At 38.4% G+C, this 21,006-nt stretch overlaps 1 protein-coding gene across 3 annotated transcripts in view; it reads left to right on the forward strand.

The window, feature by feature from the left end:
* Positions 1-21,006, forward strand: part of AMMECR1 (AMMECR nuclear protein 1) — a 110,817-nt gene that overhangs the window by 79,113 nt on the left and 10,698 nt on the right. Inside the window, exons 3-4 of one of the 3 annotated variants that reach the window (XM_027607732.2) lie at positions 9,339-9,453; positions 9,803-11,084. In XM_027607732.2, the coding sequence (XP_027463533.1) occupies positions 9,339-9,453; positions 9,803-9,919 (232 nt within the window). In that variant the 3' untranslated portion in view covers positions 9,920-11,084. Of the gene's footprint in view, positions 1-9,338; positions 9,454-9,802; positions 11,085-21,006 lie in introns of those variants that run through there. The other 2 variants (XM_027607733.2, XM_027607731.2) reach the window with 2 other exon arrangements.

Raw genomic sequence — 21,006 nt, forward strand, 5'->3', positions numbered from 1 at the left:
TGGGCGACCTAGGAGAAATGGATAAATTCCTAGAAACTTACAGTCTTCCAGGACAGAATCATGAAAGAAATAAGAAATCTGAATAGACTGATTCCTAGATTATTAGTAAGGAGATCAAATCAGTAACCAAAAACCTCCCAACAAATAACATATAGGACCAGGCAGCCTCACTGGTGAATTCTAGCAAACATTCAAAGAAGATTTAATACCTATCCTTCTCAAACTCTTCCAAAAATTGAAGAGGAGGGAAGGATTCCAAGCTCATTTTATGAGGGCAGGATTACCCTGATACCAAAACCAGACAAGGACACCCCCAAAAAGAATTACAGGCTAATATCCCTGATGAAGACAGGTGTAAAAATCCTCAACAAAATATTAGCAAACTGAATTCAGCAGTACATTGAAAGAATCCTATACTATAATCAAGTGGACTTTATTCCAGTTCAACATCTGCGAATCAGCCAGTGTAATACACCACATTAACAGAGTGAAAAATTAAAATCATATGATCATCTCAAAAGATGCAGAAAAAGCATTTGAAAAGTTCAACATCCATTTAGGATAAAACCTCTCAGCAAAACAGGTATAGAGGAAGCATACCCTCTACATAATAAAGTCCATATATGACAGATCCTCAGCTAATATAATACTCAGTGGTGAAAAGCTGAAAGTTTTTCTTCTAAGACCAGGAACAAGGCAAGGATGCCTACTTTACCCATTTTTATCAACACAGTATTGGAAGTCCTAGCCACAGCAGTTAGGCAAGAGAAAGAAATAAAAGGCACACAAATTGGAAAGGAATAAGTAAAGCTGTCACTATTTGCAGATAACATGATACTATATATAGAAAACCCAAAAGATTCCACAACAAAGACTGTTTGAACTAATAAATGAATTCAGGGAAGTTGCAAAATACAAAATTAATATACAAAAATCTGTTGCATTTCTGTACACTTATAGTGAACTATCAGAAAGAGAAATCAAGAAAACAATTCCATTTATGATCATATCAGAAAGAATAAAATACCTAGGAATAAATTTAACCAAGGAGGTGAAAGACCTGTGCACACTGAAAACTGTAAAACACTAATGAAAGAAATTGAAAAAGACACAAAGAAGGGGAAAGCTATTCCATGCTCATGGATTGGAAGATTTAATATTGTTAAAATGCCCATACAACCCAAAGCAATCTCTAGATTCAGTGCAATGCCTATTAAACTTCCAATGGCATTTTTCACAGAGCTAGAATAATTCTAAAGTTTATATGAAACTACAAAAAAAAAAAAAAACAAACCCTGAGTGGCCAAAACAGTGTTGAGAAAGAAAAACCAAGCCAGAGGTATCACACTCCCAGATTTCAAACTATACCACAAAGCTGTAGTCATTAAAACAGTATGGTGTTGGAATAAAAACAGACACATAGATCGGTGGAACAGAATAGAGAGCCCAGAAATAAACTTGTGCTTGTGTGGTAAACTATGACAAGGGAGGCAAGAATATACAATGGGGAAAGGATAGCATCTTCAAGAAATGGTGTTGGGAAAACTGGACAGCTACATGCAGAAGAATGAAGCTGGGCCAATACCTTATACCATGTACAAATATTAACTCAAAATGGATTAAAGACTTGAGTATAAGACCTGAAACCATAAAAGTGTTAGAAGAAAATATAGGTGATAAGCTCCTTAACAGCAGTCTTTGTGATTTTTTTTTTTTTTTTTTTTGGATCTGACTCCAAAGGCAAGGGAAACAAAAGCAAAAATAAACGAATAGGACTACATCAAAAGCTCCTGCACAGCAAAGGAAACCATCAACAAAACAAAAAGGCAACCTACTGAACGGGAAAAGAAGTTTGCAGATCATATATCTGATAAGGGGTTAATACCCAAAATATATAAAGAACTCAGTACAACTCAATAACAACAACAAAAGAATTTTTAGGTAATGAGCAGAGGATATGAATAGACATTTTTCCAAAGAAGGCATTCACATGACCAAAAGACATATGAACAGATGCTCTCCATCACTAATCATCAAGGGGATGCAAATCACAACCCTAATAAGATATCACCTTAAACCTATCCGAATGGCTGTTATTAAAAAAAAAAAAAAAAGAAAAAAGAAATAACACACGTTGGCGAGGATGTGGAGAAAAAGGAAGCTTCATGCACTGTTGGTGTGAATTACATTGGTGCAGCCACTGTGGAAAACAGTATGGAGGTTCCTCAAAAAGTTAAAAATAAAATTACCATGTGATCCAGCAATTCTACTACTGGGTAGAAATGGAAACACTAATTCAAAAAGATACATGCACCCCTATGTTCATTATTTACAATAGCCAAGAGAGGGAAACAACCTAAGTATCCATCAATGGATGAATAAATTAAGATGTCACACACACAGGACTACTACTCAGCCATAAAAAAGAACAAAATCTTAAAAAGAATGAAATCTTGCCATTTGTGCAACATGAATGAATATTAAGGGTATTATGTTATGATAGAGAAATACAAATACCATATGATTTCATATATGTGGAATCTAAGAAACAAAACGAAAACGATCAAAACAAAATTCAGATTCATAGATACAGAGAACACATTGGTGGTTGCTAGAGGGGAGTGGGGAATTGAGCAGGGGTGAAATGGTTCGTGAAGGGGCTCAAGGAGTACAAACTTCCAGTTATAAAATGAGTCATAGGATGTAATGTACAGCATGGGGAATATAGTAAATAATATTGTAGTAACTTGGTACAGTGACAGATGGTAACTAGATTTACTATGGTGATCATTTCGCAGTATATACAAATGTCAAATCACTGTGTCATACACCTGAAACTAATATAATATTGTATGTCAACTGTACCTCAATTAAAAAAATATGAACCTGGGTCACAAAGAGAAAATTAAATTGTGTTCATTGTACTCGATAGATTTTCATCTGAAAAATAATTAAAACAAAAACTGTTCTGAGTAGTTCATTTCTAAAAACAAGATAGAGTAAATCCAGAAAATCTGCAGACAGAGCGTTATTGTGGACATTATAGGGAGGGAAATGAGGAACACCTGCCATCTACACTAAACATGTAGCCATCTGTTTCTTTATGTATCTTGTATTTTCCAGTTTTTAATTGTGCTCCACTAAATCAGACCCACAACCCATTCTCCCAATTTAAAGGCGAGGTGAGAACTTCTGGTGAAGACGCAGATTCTCGACAATATTGCTGCAGTCATGACAGCATGCAGCCCAGAGGGTATTCTTCCCTCCCGGTGGGCAGCTGTAGCTATCACAGAGAGTAAAGGCTTTTAAGAATGTGAGATTAGAGCAATTCAAGAAATTTAAGCTAATCAGAGGGCAGCAGACGATAACACTCTAAAGCCTAAGTGAATCCTATAGGATAGGAGCCAAATAACACATATGAAAACCTGCGGGACCCTACTGCACTTTTGCTTGCCCTCCCTCCTACCTTCCACCCTTCCTTGCTTTCCCTTTTTGTCCTTTTGTGTGTGTGTCTCTATTCCCCCCCCGCCACTTTTTTTTTTGCCTCCCACTTCCTTTTCTCGCTTCTTGTTTCCTCTTCCTCTCCATCTTTATGTCTTCGTATATATGCCCGTTCTCTTTTTCTGTCCCTCCTTTCTTTCCTTTCCTTTTGTTCCATCCCTTAGTTCTTTCCTCCATTCCCCATCAATTACCCATCATATCACATTTTGAAATGTATATTAAAATCAAAAGTTTTAATGTTTATATGGATCGAGCACTAAGTAGGTTGTATTTATTACCCTAAAGGGGAAAAACATCCCCCAGTTACAGAACACTTTACCTATGGCTTTCTTTCCTTTTTTTTTTTTTTTTTTGATTTTATTTATTTGACAGAGAGAGACACAGCGAGAGAGGGAACATAAGCAGGGGGAGTGGGAGAGGGAGAAGCAGGCTTCCCGCAGAGCAGGGAGCCCCATGCGGGGCTCGATCCCAGGACCCTGGGATCATGACCTGAGCTGAAGGCAGACGCTTACCGACTGAGCCACCCAGGCGCCCCTACCTATGGCTTTCAATTGAAAATTTCCTTTTGGATCACTGCCTTTACTCACCAAAACAGGGTTCCCTTCTTCCTTAACCTAAAGTAATCGTGTCCTTTGTTGTTCTTCTCTACCTTTAGGTTTGATAAATGGTCACTTTTTTTTTTGCATTCTGTTTTATATCTGTTATTTTTTTTCATAATGGGAAGCTAAAACTGCTACTTAATGTGAAGGATAGTTATGGATAATTTTTCAGAATTGGGTTTAGGATTCTAGTATTCTAAGTTTCTGGAATTCAGACATGTCACAGGTCACATCCAGACTCTCTGATGAGGAATGGCAGAATTTCCAGATGATTGAAACCGCTCATGAAAAGCACTTTTCTTTTTTAATTTTAGACTAACGTATGCCTGATTTGCTTTCTTCACCTATCCAAACAGGGATTTTTTTTTTTAAAGATTTTATCCACTGATTGATTTAGAGAGAGAGTGCGAGCAGGGGGAAGGGTGGAGGGAGGGGGAGAGAGAGATTGAGAGTCTCAGGCAGACTCTGTGCTGAGCGTGGAGCCTGACCCGGAGCTCGATCTCAGGTCCCTGAGATGATGACCTGAGCCGAAATCAAGAGTTGGACGCTTAACCAACTGAGCCACCCAGACGCCCCCAAAAAGGGATTTTTAATTTTGGTTTTAATTGTCTCCTTGTCCTGAAAAATGATGGCCTGTAATATGAAACCCTTCTCAGTTTGGTAACTTTCCACTGGTTAAGTGATTAAAGTCATCAAAGTTTTAGAAAGTGAAGGAATGAGTGAGTAAATAGCTAGCTAGCTAGATTCACTGAAATCATTTCCGTTGCATGCTCTATTGTTTATGATGAGCCTTAGCTAAGATTTTGTTTCTTTTTGGCTGTTTCTTTTTTCCCCCTCATAGTTTCCAGGCACTGTCACAAACTTTGATTCTTTGATAGCTAAACTCTTAATTCCTTTTTTTAAATGTTCATTTTCATTAAAGTGCTATTTAACATTAGATATTAACTTTGACAGATGTTAATCCTGCTTCTCAATTAGGTAAAATATATTCTTGGTGAGGTGCCAATTTGAATTGAATATATTTGAATTTGATATGTGAATTAAACTGTTGTTTAAACCTTACTCATCCATCACATGGGTGATGGAGCAGCTGGCTGGTTTTGTATATAACTGGGTTTTTCCCCCCTAGCAATATTTACTTATTTATTTATATTATTTTTTAGAGGGGGGAGGGGCAGAGGGAGAGGGAGGGAGAGAATCCCAAGCAGACTCCCCACTGAGTATAAAGCCCAACACGGGGCTCGATCCCACTGCCCTGAGATCATGACCTGAGCAGAAATTGAGAGCTGGACACTCAACTGGTTGAGCCACCCAGGTGCCTCCCCCTTCAGCAATATTTAAACATTAGAAAATGGCTTCCTACTGTAGCAAAGAGAACTTCATATGAATTTATTACAAGATCTCCCTGTTTGTCACACAGTTTCTTAGGCTGCATAGAATGTAAATTGCCAGACACTACTTTGGTATAAGATGTTTTCCATGGACAGTATTAATATTTTAAAATCTTTTTTGCTCCTGCAGATTTCCAGTAGACAGGAAGTCTAGCTCTGTTTACCCTTTGGCTACTAATGAATGCTATTAGATTATTATTTATCTTCTTTAGGCAGAGGCACTACAGGAATGAGATCAGAATTGCCAAGTGAGGCAAGCATTTAATTTAAAAATAATAAAAAAATAATACAAATCCATCCAAAAGTGGCAACTAAAGTGTGGATCCTAGAAAGTATTTTGGACTTGAGTCAGAGAATCGGGGTTGTGTCTCCACCTGCGTCACTAACTTGCTGGGTCATCTCAAGCAAGTCACTGCCCAACTCTGGATGGCATAGCCCCTCTAAAGTTTCATCTTCCACATCGCGTATTCTATATGCTAAAGAAAGCAGGGCTAAGGGAGGCTGAATCCTCTTGTTTATCAGCTATCCACACCAGCCTAGCAGCTCTGAGGTCAGTCTCCAGCTGCATTTTTTGTCTTTTTTTATAATCTCTTAAATCCTTGCTAGGCTTTCATTGCTAGTTTTTTTTTTTTTTTTCCCCCTAGGAATTTGCATTCAGAAATACTGAGGGCTTCCTACCTTTGGGAATTTTTCTATGCTCATGAATTTAATGAAAAGTTACTTAGAGTTACAAAAAAAAAAAAAAAGCCAGAATTAAGTGTCTTGTTTGAATGACTGTTTCTGTAAAATCAGACTGTTTCCATCATGACTAATGTACCTTCACTATTTCAGTTTTGAACTTAATACATTTGAGTCCTGGTACGGTGAGGCATGATTGTCAGTTTCTCTTATTAGTCGTGCTAGTATTCTCCCACTTATCATTGTTCTAACCTTTTTTTTTTTTTTTTTTTAAACCCAGAATGATTGAGCAACAAGGCTCCATATCATGGGAGTTATATTTTGGGTACTTGAGGATCTCATTGATTTGAAATAGTTTGAATTGCACTAAGCTAAAAGTTACCTTTCATTGGCTTGCTAGGAAAAAAAGTAAACAAAATAACTTGCCTCAGAGTGTTGAGAAATTAACTGTATGGCAACTTCAGGATGTGTGTAAAAGCTAGAGAGAGGTTTTTACAGATCTCTTCATTAAAGGAGGTCTAGCACTATAATTAAAAAGGCAGACAATAACAAGGGTTGGTAAGTATATGGGGAAACTGGAACCCTCACACATTGCTGGTGGCAATAAAAGGTACAGCCACTGTGGGAAACAGTTTGTCAGTTCCTGAAACGGTTAAACATAGAATTACCATATGAACCAGCAATTCCACTCTTATGTATCTATACCCAAAAGAAACGAAAACCTCTTGTCCACCCAGAAACTCATACATGCATGTTTATAGCAGCATTATTTATAGTAGCGCCAAAGTGGAAACAACCCCAAATGTTTCTCAATAGATCAGTGGATCACAAAATCTGATAAAGACACACAATTGAAATATGATTAGGCAGTTAAAAAGATGAGGCATTGGTACATGCTACAGCATGGATGAAACCTCCAAAGCATTATGGTAAAAAGCCAGACACAGAAGGCCCCACTTATATGAAATATCTAGAATAGGCAAGACCATAGACAGAAAGTGGATTCACGATTGCCAGGAGCTGGGGGGAGGGAAGAGTGGAGACTAGCTGCTAATGGGTACGGGGCTTCTTTTTGGTGTGACAAAATGTTTTCAAATTGGATAGTGGTGATGGTTGTATAACCCTGTGAATATACTAAAAGCCGTTCAGTTGGATACATTAATGGGTGAATTTTATTGGTTTGTGAATTCTGTCTCCATAAGCTGTTATATAGCAAAAACGTTAGCAACTATACTATTCTAATTACTTGAAATTGGAAAAGTATATGTAAGTTACATTTTTTGGCCGGGGGCTGGAAGGAAGGAAGAGTGAGGAGTTAGTATTGAATGGATGCTGTGTTTCATTTGGGCAAGATGGTAAAAGTTCTGGAGATGGATGCTGGTGGTGGTTGTGCAACGTGAACATGCTTAATCACACAGAACTGTACACTTAAAAGTAGTTAAAACAGTAAATTTTATGTTGCATATATTTTACCATAATAAAATCTATAATCCTAAGAAAATCACATTTTACAGTATTCCAGTGTATAAGGCTTTCCCCCCTCTCTCTCTTTTTCTTTTTAGCAAGAAGATGGGAAGTGTGATTGGCCTTTTGGTTTTTATGCATGAGATTCTTCTATGTTTTAGAACTTTTGTTCAGTATGTGTGTTTGTTAGGAGAGAGGGTGTTGGTTATACACACACATATATGTCTTTATCTTGGCTTTGAAGGAGAACTTGAAAATGCTTTATGAAACTTTATTTGCCAGTAGGAAAATAAAAGAGGCCAAACTGTAGGAAAATTTATGTTGTTAAATTATAAAACAGTGAAATGCTGTTCTCAGAAGTATAAATTATCACAGATGTCCTGATTTTCTTGGTTAATCTTGGCTCCTTGAATGGGAAAAAAAAATCTATACTAAGCTTTCTATAAGCATTTTCCTTTGTGTAGTAGGATCGAGCGAGCACCCAAATTCATTGAAAACACTCACAAACATAGGGGTTTTGTTTGTACAATACATTAAGTGAGTTTCAGAAGGCAAAGGAAGAGATGGAAAAATGAAAAAAACAAAAACAGAAAAAAACAAAACACTCCGGCAATGAGGAAGTCACTGAAAAAGGAATTAAATGATTTTTAAGGGCCTTGGAACTTTGTTATAACCCAAGCAGTTTGTAGGCTCTAAGTCTGTAACTTCTAAGGATTAATCTATGAAAATAGTTTCTAAGCCTGGCTGCTGTATAGGACATTTGAATTTGAAGATCGATGGCGCAAATGCCAGTAATGCCATTAGTATAAAGTGTAATCAGAGGTATGTTTGTTTTTCTTGACTAGGAAGTGGTTTCTTTGAAAAGTACAAGAAACACACAGTGCCTCTGTGTGCGAGTGTGTGTGTGTCTGCGTATTTTCTGTCTGTTCTTCTATTGCAGGAAGAATTATGGTCTTCCAACATCTTTGTCCTTTTTAGTGAGGGTTTTTCTAGAATTTGGCACTGTAGTATATTACCCTTGATTACAGGGTCCAATCAGAGTTGATGTACTCAGAAATCCATTGATGTGATTAATGGTCTCCTAATCATACTTTTATTTCCTAGATTAGCCCAATTTCCTGTACTTTCACAATTTTTGAGTCATATCTTGAATTATCTTTTATAGGGGGCCTGAAATCCTTGTATTTTTAGTCTGTAATTTGCATGATTATTTTAATTTTCTTTGATTTCCTTTGCTTGAAGAAAATGAAATTTTGATCTTTTTTGAACTCTGAGTGCTGTTCTGTGGTAAATGGCCAACCTAATATGAACCTTTTTTTTTAACTATATACATTTTTTTTTTCCCATCAGCCCTAGATCTAGAAATCTTCCCACAAATTTCCACTAGTCTGGCTTTTATTCTTCTCAAAAGTAAACTAAAAGTAGTCTCAGGTTCTATAAGTAACAGGGAAGTAGACCAGGAAATGACTGTATAGGAAATATAATTGATCATTTGCTCTTTACAACTGGTCACAAGATTGGCTAATAAATAATCTATTGAATGAAAAAAATGACTCCTAAAATCTTTGGGGTCTTTGAATACATTTGAAGATTATTGGTGCCTTTGGCACCTTTTTTTTAAATCTCTTACCTTTTTCAAATGACTTTGAAATTAGGACTTTTTCATATCTAGTGGTTGCTTTAATATTTGCTTTGTTTTCAACAGTGCCCTTAAAGATAGCCGTTTTCCCCCAATGACAAGGGACGAGTTGCCACGGCTGTTCTGCTCAGTGTCTCTGCTCACTAACTTTGAAGATGTCTGTGATTATTTGGACTGGGAGGTAAGACTGTAGAAATGTTTGAAAGAAAAATGAAGGTAACTCCTGACTCTTTCAGCCCGTTTTCTATTGTAGTGGAGGTGGAGAGTAAGGTAGATAAATAAACCTCACAGTTGATCAATGAGATATCAGTGAAGGAGTTGTTTTTTTTGTTGTTGTTGTTTTGTTTTGTTTTTAAGGCAAAGCACCATGTGTCCTTTTAATCCCCATACTGAATTGGCTGTTTATTTTTGTCTGATTACTTTACCACAGCACCTCATAAAAGCTGTTAATAAGTAGTAGGAAGGACTGATTGGAATTTATTTTTCCTCTTATTTCCATTCTAATGTACTTCGGTGTAACCACCACCCAGCAGTTAGGTGGTCAGAGGAAACTTCTTGGAAGCAAGGAGCCAAAGAGTGAGGATAATACACCAGCTGGGGAAATCAGCATGTGGATACAAAACAGGGCATCGGTGAACTACAGTTAAATCATGTTAATTCATTCTTGGCTACCTTACTTTATGCACTTAAACACTCTAACAAATAATATTAAGGTTATATGTCAGTGATCTCTGAGCATTGTCATGTTCGAGGTAGCCTAGATTGATCTTATGTTTTATTCTTTAGTGTGTGGGGTTGGGTTTCTACGGAAGTTCAGAGGTTCTCACCATGATTTGTTTTGCTCGTTGCGAGAAGACAGTTGAGTGTATGTCTATGAAATTTCACACACAATCGTGCACACATTTATTGAATGCCTCCTGTGTTCAAGGCACCGTTGCTACATATACAAGAGTCCTAAGATTTGATCCCCACCATAAAGCACCTCTCAGTCTAATGGCAGAGAAAAGAAGTATACACCAAGCATAAAGAAATAAGTACCACAAGAATGAAACAATGGGAATTCAGTGATGCACTTAGCATTCTCTCACATAAACACTCATAAGTGACATGACTAGATCTTTATGGTATAACATGTTTTAATTCTACTGACTTTTTAGAATGACCACGTCCCATAGTAACTGAGGTATTCTGCCTTGTGGACAGATCACTCTCTTGATAATTAATTGGACTTGAATTTTAGTTTGGGATTTGCTCTGATTCCTTGTGAGACTTTGGACAACTTATTCCACTGCCATTCAGTTTTCCACATATAGGATAAGACATTTCTAAAGTTCTTAACCTTCATTGGAAAAAAATCCCTATGATATAAATTATTGTTGTTAGGCCAGAGCTTTATAAAAAAAAAAAAAAACATTCTGTAGAGAGTAGGATAAAAGAGTTCCTTCTGAGTTTTGGAGTGTGTCGGGTTTTTTGGAGTATTATCAGAATATGAAAGCATTCGGGGATGTTTTGTAATGGGAAAAATAAAATTAATCAATAGTGTTGAACCTAGCAAAGTTGGATTGGGTAAAACCTTTCACAGAATTAAAATTTCCTGATTGCTTTCTATAAGTTCATTGTTCCTATTTGAATTTTTCTTAAAGAGAAGTCTACCCATATCATAGGGACATTCCTCAGTATTTTTAAATGATCCCAAATTATATCCCTTTCTTATTAACCAATATGAAAATGTGGGTGGTTCTTTTAATGTTTTAAGGCTACTGTTTCCTCTTCTCTAGCTAGAATCTTATTTTTGCTTTCTGAATTGCAGAATGCCCTGCATGTGGGGGGGGGTGGGGGGAGCGATAACAGGGGTAAAGCCTGAAATCTAGGGATGACTGAGCTACAAAACACGCCTACTCTCGCTTGCCACCACTGAGGTGGAAGTACAGTTGTGGGGGGGGCGGTTTGCACATGCGCAGGTGTGAGCATGTGTGGCACGTACATGAATGTATATTTCATAAATATGCATGCATGTATTTGGAGGGAAGGAAAAATGGGAGGGTCCAATAGTAGTTCCATAAATATGGGCAAGCACAGAGTACACCACCATCATCTCCTTTAGCCCACTTCAAGCACTGTCCACAGCCAAAATTAACCCTCATACCTTATGTATTGTATATTTAATACGTTCCTCGAGGCTTAGATATTGGTGTCTATTGGTGTAACTTTAACCAGAAAGTGATGCTTTCTGGTTAAAGTTACAACAAAAATAAATATATGTTTGTGCTTTTAACATTTAAGTATTTGAAAGTGAATTTTAGGTCCTGCTAGAATGGCTACGCTAAGAGGGAGAGACTGTCCTTTTCAGTTAGTTCGTCATAGTTGGAAGTATTTAGCATAAGAGAAATTTGTCCCCAAAGAGTAAGACTGAAAATTGCATTTTTTTTAAGTACAAGAATGTGATTTGGGCTTAAAAAAAAATATACCATAGTCAGTGATTACAAATAGAATGGTATTATTGTGGGGATGATGTCATAGGGTCATCCTTAATAATTCTGAAAAAGCATTGGTTACTTGAAACACAGAATGCCAAAGTAGAATTAAGAACATTATTTTTTAAAGTATATGTCAAGGCATTTCCACTCCTAGGTATATACCCCAAAGAAATGAAAACAGATGCTGAAACAAAAAGCTGTACACAAATGTTTATAGCAGCACTATTCATAATAGCCTAAAGGTAGAAACAACTCAAATGCCTATCAACAGATAAATGGATAAACCAAATTTGGGATATCCGTACAATGGAATATTAATCAGCCATAGAAAGAAATGAAGTAGTGACATGGATGAACCTTGAAAACATTATGCTAAGTGGAAGAAGCCAAGCACAAAAGGCCACATACTGTATGATTCTGTTTATACGAAATATGCAGAATGAGCACATTCACAGAGATAGTGTGGTAGTGGGAGCCAGGGGTTGGGGGAGGGGCTGACTGAGAAGTGATGGCTTTTAATGGGTCCAGGGTTTCCATTCCGGATGATGAAAAAATTATGGAACTGGATGTTGTATGACACCATGAATGTACTTGATGCCACTGAATTGTACACTTTCAAAGGGTTAAAATGGTAAATTTTACATGATGTGTATTTTACCACAATGAAAAGGCGTATATGCATCTGCATATATATTTAAACCTATTGTCCATAATAGTATAGTAATTCTAATTTATGGAAGAAGAAACTTTGAAAATTCAAAAAATACAAAGAAAGGCAAGCCGTTTGTAATTACACCATTCTGAGATAACCACTGTTAACATTTTGGAATATTCCTTTAAATTATTTTTCTGTGTCTTTGTATCAATAAATATGCCTATTTGTTCATGTATCGGAGATCATATTGAATATACAGTCATTATTAAAAAGGATTGTGGTGGGGGTGGGGGGATGGGTTAGCCCGGTGATGGGTATTAAGGAGGGCACGTACTGCATGGAGCACTGGGTGTTATACGCAAACAATGAATCATGGAACACTATGTCAAAAACTAATGATGTAATGTATGGTGATTAACATAACATAATAAAAAAATACAAAAAAAAAGATTGTGGGAAAGTCTTTGTTTATGGTTTATCTTTATATTATAAGTTAATGATTCATACTGCAAATTTCCTTTATGAGGGGGGTCCAGTCTATATTAAGAAAGGATACATTTATTTCACTTTGAGAAATTCCAGAGTGTCAAATAGGTAGACCTTTTCTTCCAAGAATGAAATTTCCTATTCACTATAAGTATCTAAATTTAACCAGAAATGCACAGCGCTGCATATGTTGATGCTACAGGGGGAAACAGGAGATGGTGACAGAATTTTAATAGAGAATTTTTAAGGCAGAGCTCAGTAACGAGTATGTTTGATATAAACAGAAGCCTCTCACCTAGGGCTTTTCTGGTAGAAGTACAGTTTGAGAGTTGACCCCCACTGGTGAAGCGTGTTACTGCAATAGAATTCCTAATTAAAGGGCGAAAATGCCCAGATCAAAGCAGAAGAGGGCGAAGTCTAGAGGTCCCAAAGCATAGAGGTGAGTCACTTTGGTAACAAGAGAGACATCCCCGTGGTCATGAAGATGAGGGACGTGACCGGTGGTCATAGCCACCTAATTTTCAAATGATCGGGAAACAAGTGAACCACCACAGGGCTGGCTACTGTCTTTCTCTTTTCTTCAAGGTTTTTAACTGAGCCTGTCTGGGACCTCTCTTTTGGTAACATGTCTCTATTTGTATAGTGGAAGTTAATAGGAAGGTAGGATTTACAGCAGTCAGACTTTGTTTTAGAGGCTAGAATGCTTCCCTTTGATAACGTGAGTAAAGTCTGATAAATGGTTTCACAAGTGGATGTAATTGGTTTCAATTCAAGGTTGAGTTGACAGAATGGTCAGTAATGCCTCCATGTTTTATTTCCTCAACAACATAAGAATCATAACATGTAAGATGAGTGTCTATGGGTAGCATGTCAAGGAGCCTGGGTCGTGATTAAAAACAGCAAAACCATCCACAAAGATCGTACAGACAAATTGGAACACCGGCCCCACCCTTCTAAGAATATGCTCTTCATTGCCCCCATCATGATCTACTTCTTGCCCTGGTAGGTATGAGAAAGAGGAAGAGTTGAATGATTTGGGGGAGAAAAAATTCATTAACTGATAAATTGAGATATCTACCTGCAAGGCTAAAATGGCTGTTAAATGAGGAAAATTGTTCCCCTAGGGTGATATCTGAAGTGATCTGCCTTGTGTCTGAACGCGAAAACTTATGACCGTGGTTGTGTGTTCTTCAACTGACAGCATTCTCTTAATTCCATATGACAGGATGATGTACAGACATGGTGCTTCAGAAAGAAAGAAAAGCTCTCGCACTATGCTGAAGTCCTCTAAAATAATCTATAGGCTAGAACTGGTGTAGTCACATGATGTGGGAGCCTTGTTTGTTTTTCAAGATCTGGAAGGGTATAAAACCAAAGACATTACAACAGCCAGAGTTTGCCTTGAGGGGTGATTCCAGGTGTGTTACCTCGTGGTTGCTCATTTGCAAGATGATATAAATGAGTAAGCTTTTTGCTTGTCGAAGAACTTGTATATAGCCAGTAGCCAGTATACAACCAGTGATCTTGCACGGGGAGTTCATGTAGCAGTCTGCTGACCGGAAGACAAAGTATTTTCTAAATTGTCGTCAGGCATCTCTTATTTCTGTGCTTTAGAGACCAGATCATTTTGGAGGCATGAGGAAGAAATATTTTCTGTATTCTAAAGTAGACCACCATTAGATCACGTTTCAATAGATCAGTAGCATTTTCACGAACCATAACGCACTTTTAGTTCTATCTAGCTCCCTGGATCACTGCTTTCTCAACTGTGTATACAGCTGTCACTTGGGGAACGCATCGTGGCCTTAAGACGGACTGTTCCTTTTTAGCACCCAACACTTACATGAAATCAACCCATGCTGGGTGGGGCTGGCCAGCATGATTTTTGTATGATGTCAAAAACCGACCCCTGGACTATTGAGCTAGACCCCAAGCCCCTAGTCTCGCTCTGTCCCTCAAGTATCCAAGCATCTGTCATTGTCCATGAGCTTGTTAGACTCTCGGTACTCAGGGTGCTGCACTTCACTTTAAAAAAAGCACACCTCTTGAGTGAGCACAGCTCCATTTCTGATGTGTTTGGTTGCAGTTAATAATAGTGCGCTTTTGTAACAACCTTCACGAGTGTAAACAGATGAGATGAGTAAATTGGCTACCGTCATTATCTCTCATATATTTTAGAAGGTCATGATCTCTTTCTCACCCCTTCAAGGTTTACATTTTTCTAGCTCCTCTCAATGTACCACTGAAAACAGAGTTTCCATTCAGACACAGATGTTTAGCATGACTCACCCAGTGAAATGACTTCTCGTTGTATATGTTCTGTCCACCCCCACTTCATGATTTTTCCCTGTGATATACACGATGCTTTGCTTCTCTTCTAACTTAAGAGTCCCACCTTTGGGGCGCCTGGGTGGCTCAGTCGGTTAAGCATCTGCCTTCGGCTCAGGTCATGATCCTGGGGTCCTGGGATCGGGCCCCGCATCGGGCTCCCCCGGGAGTCTGCTGCTCCCTCTGCCTCCACCACTCCCCACTGCTTGTGCGCTCTCTTGTGCTCTCTCTCTTGCTCTCACTCACTCTCTCAAATAAATAAAATCTAAAAAAAAAGATTCTGACCTTTGAAAAAATACATATATGGGTGGGTGGGCAAGGAGGCTTTGTATATCTAGGAAAATGCTTTTCATGGTATTTTCTCAAGGACCTTGAGATTTTTGTGTAAGATGTCACTATCGTTACCATAATTTAGTCTTTGTCCTGATGCTCTACTTAGAAACATTTTTTCAAGTGCTGTGGAACACTGGGGAAAGGAGTACTTCAAGCTTCCTGACCATCTAGTAAGAATTTGCTGTGAATCAACACTTCAGTGTATTAGAAGCCCAGTGAGGAAGCAAGCCGAACAAAGTGAAGTAACTTCTAGAAGGCGATTTAACGCATGGAAATTTCCATTAGCTATTGGTACTGTTGGTGAAATGGGCTTGCACAGTCCGTCCTCCAGCCTCCTCCAGTTGCTTCCTGCTTTTCTCCCAGCGTGTTGTTTGGTGGGGTGGAGGGGCATTTCCCTGCTTCATCCCTCAAATCTACAGACCCTTCCAGCCCTTTCCCTAGTAGTTGTATTATAGTCTGCTCTTTCCTGGATCTGTTTCCTCACCAGGAGGCTGGAGAAGTTGGACTAAATAATACCCATGGTTTCTCTGGAGGCTGACACAGTGTGATACTGTGACTCCCCCTTTTTAAAATGGCTTCTGTTTCATTTTACTTACAGAGAACGAATCACCACTAGCTACGGAGAAGTCATAAGAGGTCCTTAACTTTTAAAATGGCAAGGTGGCAACCAAGGTGAAAAACGGTCCAATTTTTGAAAGTGGGCATTCCAGAATCCCTTTCCACCACAGAATTCTCTTCAGGAAGACAAAATATTCTAAACAGCAAATGCCTTGTTTTATCACTGCATCATCCCCTGGTTTAAGTCAACATTATATGTATAAATCTAAATTAAGCAATTAGGGAGTGACTGTTCACTTGACAAAGATAGTTTGCTTTGCAGAAGGACTCACTCTAGGGTTTCTTTACTGCCTTCCTGGTGACTTCAAAATTAATCCACTTACATAAATGCAGCACATATGTAACCTTTTAGGAACAAATCTGTTTTGTAGACAGAGTAAAACTACATTGAGCCAGATACTCCATGTACAGTTTAACCCATATAAGATTCTTCTGTTTCTTATCGGACAAACAACATTATTTCACCTTGGCCAAGAGGTGTTTCTCTCCCCCAGCCTTTGAAAAGCAAACTGATTCCCTTGTCTAGGTTTTAAGAACATTTCCTAACTTGAGTTTCTTTGTGTGTAAATTCACTCCCTTCCTCATCCCCTTAAAAAAAAAAAAATGGTAGGAATGCATTTTTCTAACTTTTGATGAAAAGCAGGCTTTTTATTTAAAGGTCACCTGTGTTGCCTGAACTTTCCTTGGAAAGCTTCAGGATGTTCAGTTTTTAAGGAATGCTCGTTATAATTAATCATTACAGAGAATTGAGTTTTTTTTCCTTAATTGCACACTGAGCTGTCACTTGTTCTCTGCAGAACCTCAGCTAAGATCAGTCTCTTTCCTTGCACATGGTACATAAACATGTTTGGCTTCATAGCTTTTCAAAGCACCTCGTCATTAGCCGTGCTTTATTTAAAATCTTAACTAGTTCTTTAAAAGTTCACGGGGGTGATTATTGGCTAGTTCAGGTACTGTAGAGCTGTGTGTCTGCTATTAGTTAAAGTAAATGTTATCAGATTGTTGTTCGGTGGCCTTTGTGAAATAAATTGGCAGGCTTGTGTTCCTGATAGACAAGATGTCTGAGTCTCCTACATGAATCAAAATTGGCACTAATTGGCCCTTTGGTAAGCCCTGCAAAAGCCAAGCATTGGTCCATGGAGACTGAACTAATTTCTAAAGCTAAAGGTGACTCATTTGCAGGGATATGAGAGAAGAGCAGTACATATGCATTTTGGTCAAGGAGGCCTTTGCAGTCATTTTCACAAAATAACAATAGGAAAAATGACTTCTGACATAGACAACGAAGCAGAGTTTTTGGAGTAGAATATGTTAAAAGGTGACTTGTGCCCAGGTGGTGGCTTCGCACTCGGTTATCCTTTTTGACTTATTTTTCTAGTCTTCCTTCCGTTTCTGGAAGCATCTCAAAGGAGATTTGAAAGCAAGGATACCTGTAGACACCGGTCAGAAAACAGACTAAAAACAACCCAACAGGATAGTCCTTGGTATTATCCTAGCCGGCTCAGGAGATTATTTTTTAAGGCACTAAGGCAAGAATTGTTTCTAGGTGGTCCTAGGATGGCAGGCCATCATTATTTTCCCCTTTATACTTTTCTAAGGAGATGTTGTGTTTTTTTTTGTTGTTGTTGTTGTGTTTTTTTTTTTTTTGCAGTAATATGCATGTACTATTTTTCTAAACAGGAAAAAATTATGCATGTTTGTGGTTGGTGAGGTTGACAGAAGTAAAAATTACTGAGCCCAAAAAGTGATTTGCGACAATGCTATTTTTTAAATGTATTATTTGGCGAGATGCTGAAGTGTTAAGTGCTAACAATTGTTAAGTGTGCATTGTTAATCAGATGGGCACCTTCCAAACTTCAGACTTCTGAAATTGGTGGGTGGGTTGAGGTGATGTAAATTCACAACTTTGAGGATTTGATGGGCAGATCAGGACAATATGTAGTCTACTTTTTTTTTTTTTTTTTTTGGTAGGATTGAGATTGGGGGAAGTGATTCATTAGGATCTGTACAAATTGTGATCAGCCTTTATTACTAAAATCTTAATTTTTCTTGCCCCAATGAGAATTATTCAAGAGGATAAACTTGGAGTAGGCCCAAGTTTGGAATATTTTCCTCTTTTATGGTGAATTTGTTTTCACTGGGAGAAGGAAGAGTCAGCGTCTTCAGAAGGCTGAGTGGGGGGTGGGCAGAAGGTTCTGTGGAGCTATGAGGGAAAGAGTGGAATGTGTTGCATTGTGGCTTTGGGGCTTTTAGGAGAAATACCACATATGGCTGTTTCCTCCCAAGAATATAAGAAACTCCACACTCTGGGTCAGACCCATGGGCTGTCCAATGCAGTGTTTGTTCTGTCCGTGGTACCATGGGCTGTTTTGTGAAAGAGCATGTGTGTCTTCTATGATGCCAGCCTCTAAAGGTTAGAGGGTGTGCCAAATATCCTGAGCTCCTCTCATTAGGAACAGAGTCCTTTTATTCAGTTCAATGGAACTGGCATATTGAGCCTGGCAGGTCAGTCTTATGTGAATGACCAGTGACTGGCTGCTTTGTTAATTGCAAAGCATATTTTGCCAAATAATATCAACAAAGACATGTCAAACCACTTTCGATTCCTTGACTTCCTGATATACATGTACACACACACACATATGAAATTTCAAGGTGAACCCACTGAAAATCTGTGGAGCGAGCTAGGGCCGTACTGTTTTACGAAGGAAACCCAACATTTGGTTAATGGGGAAGACTGGGGGCTAACTGTGGCATTTGCTAAGACAGATGAACATGGGGAGGTAATTGGTTTTATTGGCCGGGATGTGATCAGGGGCAGATTTAGTTTTAAGGGTCAGGACTGGGGAGGTAATTGTGGATCCAAATGGTCCAAGGCTAACGTGGAGCCCATTTGACTTAGCCAGAGCACATTTTATGCTCGTTGATGCTTTTAGCCAGATGACTCCTTTTCATGTTTGAGCGTTTCCAAGGTTGTTGGCTTGTTGATCGGGCTCACAAGTAACAGTGAGGCCCTTTTGTAGTGCTGATAGTGGCTTACAGGACGAACACTTGCCTTATAGACAGACTAGGGGATATCAAATTTTGTGCAGTTGTGAGGAGCAGAATATGGAAATGTGTTATAATGGGGTGGGAGGGGCACTTTTTTTAATGCTCCTGTGTTGTGAGTCACTGCATTAGAGGATAATAGTTGTAAATGAAGCCACATTTCTAACAAGGGGCCAGATAACGAGGACAAATGAAATCTGCAGTCTAGAAGCTTCATTTTAGCCATTATTTATAATCTCTTCTCCTACCAAACCTTTTACTTTGTAGCAAAATTGATTAATTTGCGTGTATCTCTCTCTCTGCGAGCCCACATGCTCTCTGACAGAGGAGTGAGCAAACAGAGAAATGGACAAGAGGAAAGAGGGTGGGGCAAGGTGGGGCTGGGAATGCATAATCCCCAAACTGAATAACCAACTCCGGAATAATCAAGATCTATTTTAGGGTCCTAACATTAATCTTGATATTTAATCATTCTGGGCGATGTTAAAAACAAAAAGATTGTATAATAGCATTAATAAAAATCACTCGCTATGTAATGGTTCAGAATAAATATGGCTTTCTTTTTAGCATGAAATAGGAATCTGTTGAACGGGTCTTACTGTTCTCTCAGCACACACAGATACAGCTCTGTTTAATTCCATATCCTCTTATCTATAAGTCCTACATTTAATTTACTACCATTCGAGTTGATTTATAGCTTTGCTTAGCAAAAGTACAGTCTTGATTAAAAGGATATTATCACAGCTGATGGGCCTTGAAAGCATTTTTTTTCTCAGACCTTCTAATAATTTTGACAGTGACCTGCAGACTCCCATAAGGCTAGATCTGCAAGTCTCCCGTTTTTGCCTACCTGGCCATACTTTGGGCAGTGGTGGTTAGGGGTATGTGAGAGGTGGTAGGGTGACATAGTCTTCCCATATGCTACCTCCTTATCCACCCCTAGAAATGGAAAGTTACTGCAACACCATGGTAGAGTTTTAGCGGAAGTTTGCTTCAGGGAATCCCAGTTCCCTGGTTAGCTGATCTCTTAGCTAGCGGATAATTGCAACTGGAGCCTTTGTCTCTTGGGATGCTGCTCCGCGGGGGGGTTCACTCTGTCTCAGAGAGGATTCGATTATTATACATGAGGGTTACATTTTGAAGTTGCAGCTGTGGCCGATTCCTCCCTCAAACAATACAGAATTAGTTTTGGTGCTCCTGTCAGTGGAGATGACTTAATTTGCAAAGCCAGTGATTTCCACAGGTTGGCCAGATTCGGTCATTCTCCACAGCAGGCCATTTTCCACTCTTCTGTTTTGATTGCGCAGTATGACTACTTGGTGGCGTCTGTGGTTCTGGGAGTAAGGAAAATGCTGTTGCTCAACAGGTGACAAAAAGCTATTATGCTTTGATTCTGGTCAGAACATGATTGCCATTCTCCCAAATCCGCTGGTTGAAGAAATGCGTCACTCTGGTTTTGGCTATCACTGTGGAGTATATTTTTTAATCCATGAAAGAAGTTATTTTTCCCAAAGGGCTCACTTTAAGATCACCCTACTTACATTTGCAGGTACTTTTCAGTTGTTCAGAATCATAGGAACACAGAAAAGAACTAAAAATTGTAAATGTACTAATTCTAAATGGGAGAATTTTGATAATTTTTTGTCATATTAAATTTGATGGTGGGGCCTTCTGAAAATACAAAAATCAATCAGTTTTATTCATGAGTAATTTTTATTTTGGTCAGCATGTCCTTCCAGTTTGGTCTTAACCTCCTTCTTTATACTTACATATATATATATAAGCTTTA

Source organism: Zalophus californianus, chromosome X, assembly GCF_009762305.2.
Source record: "Zalophus californianus isolate mZalCal1 chromosome X, mZalCal1.pri.v2, whole genome shotgun sequence".
In the NCBI taxonomy this organism is placed as follows: domain Eukaryota; kingdom Metazoa; phylum Chordata; class Mammalia; order Carnivora; family Otariidae; genus Zalophus; species Zalophus californianus.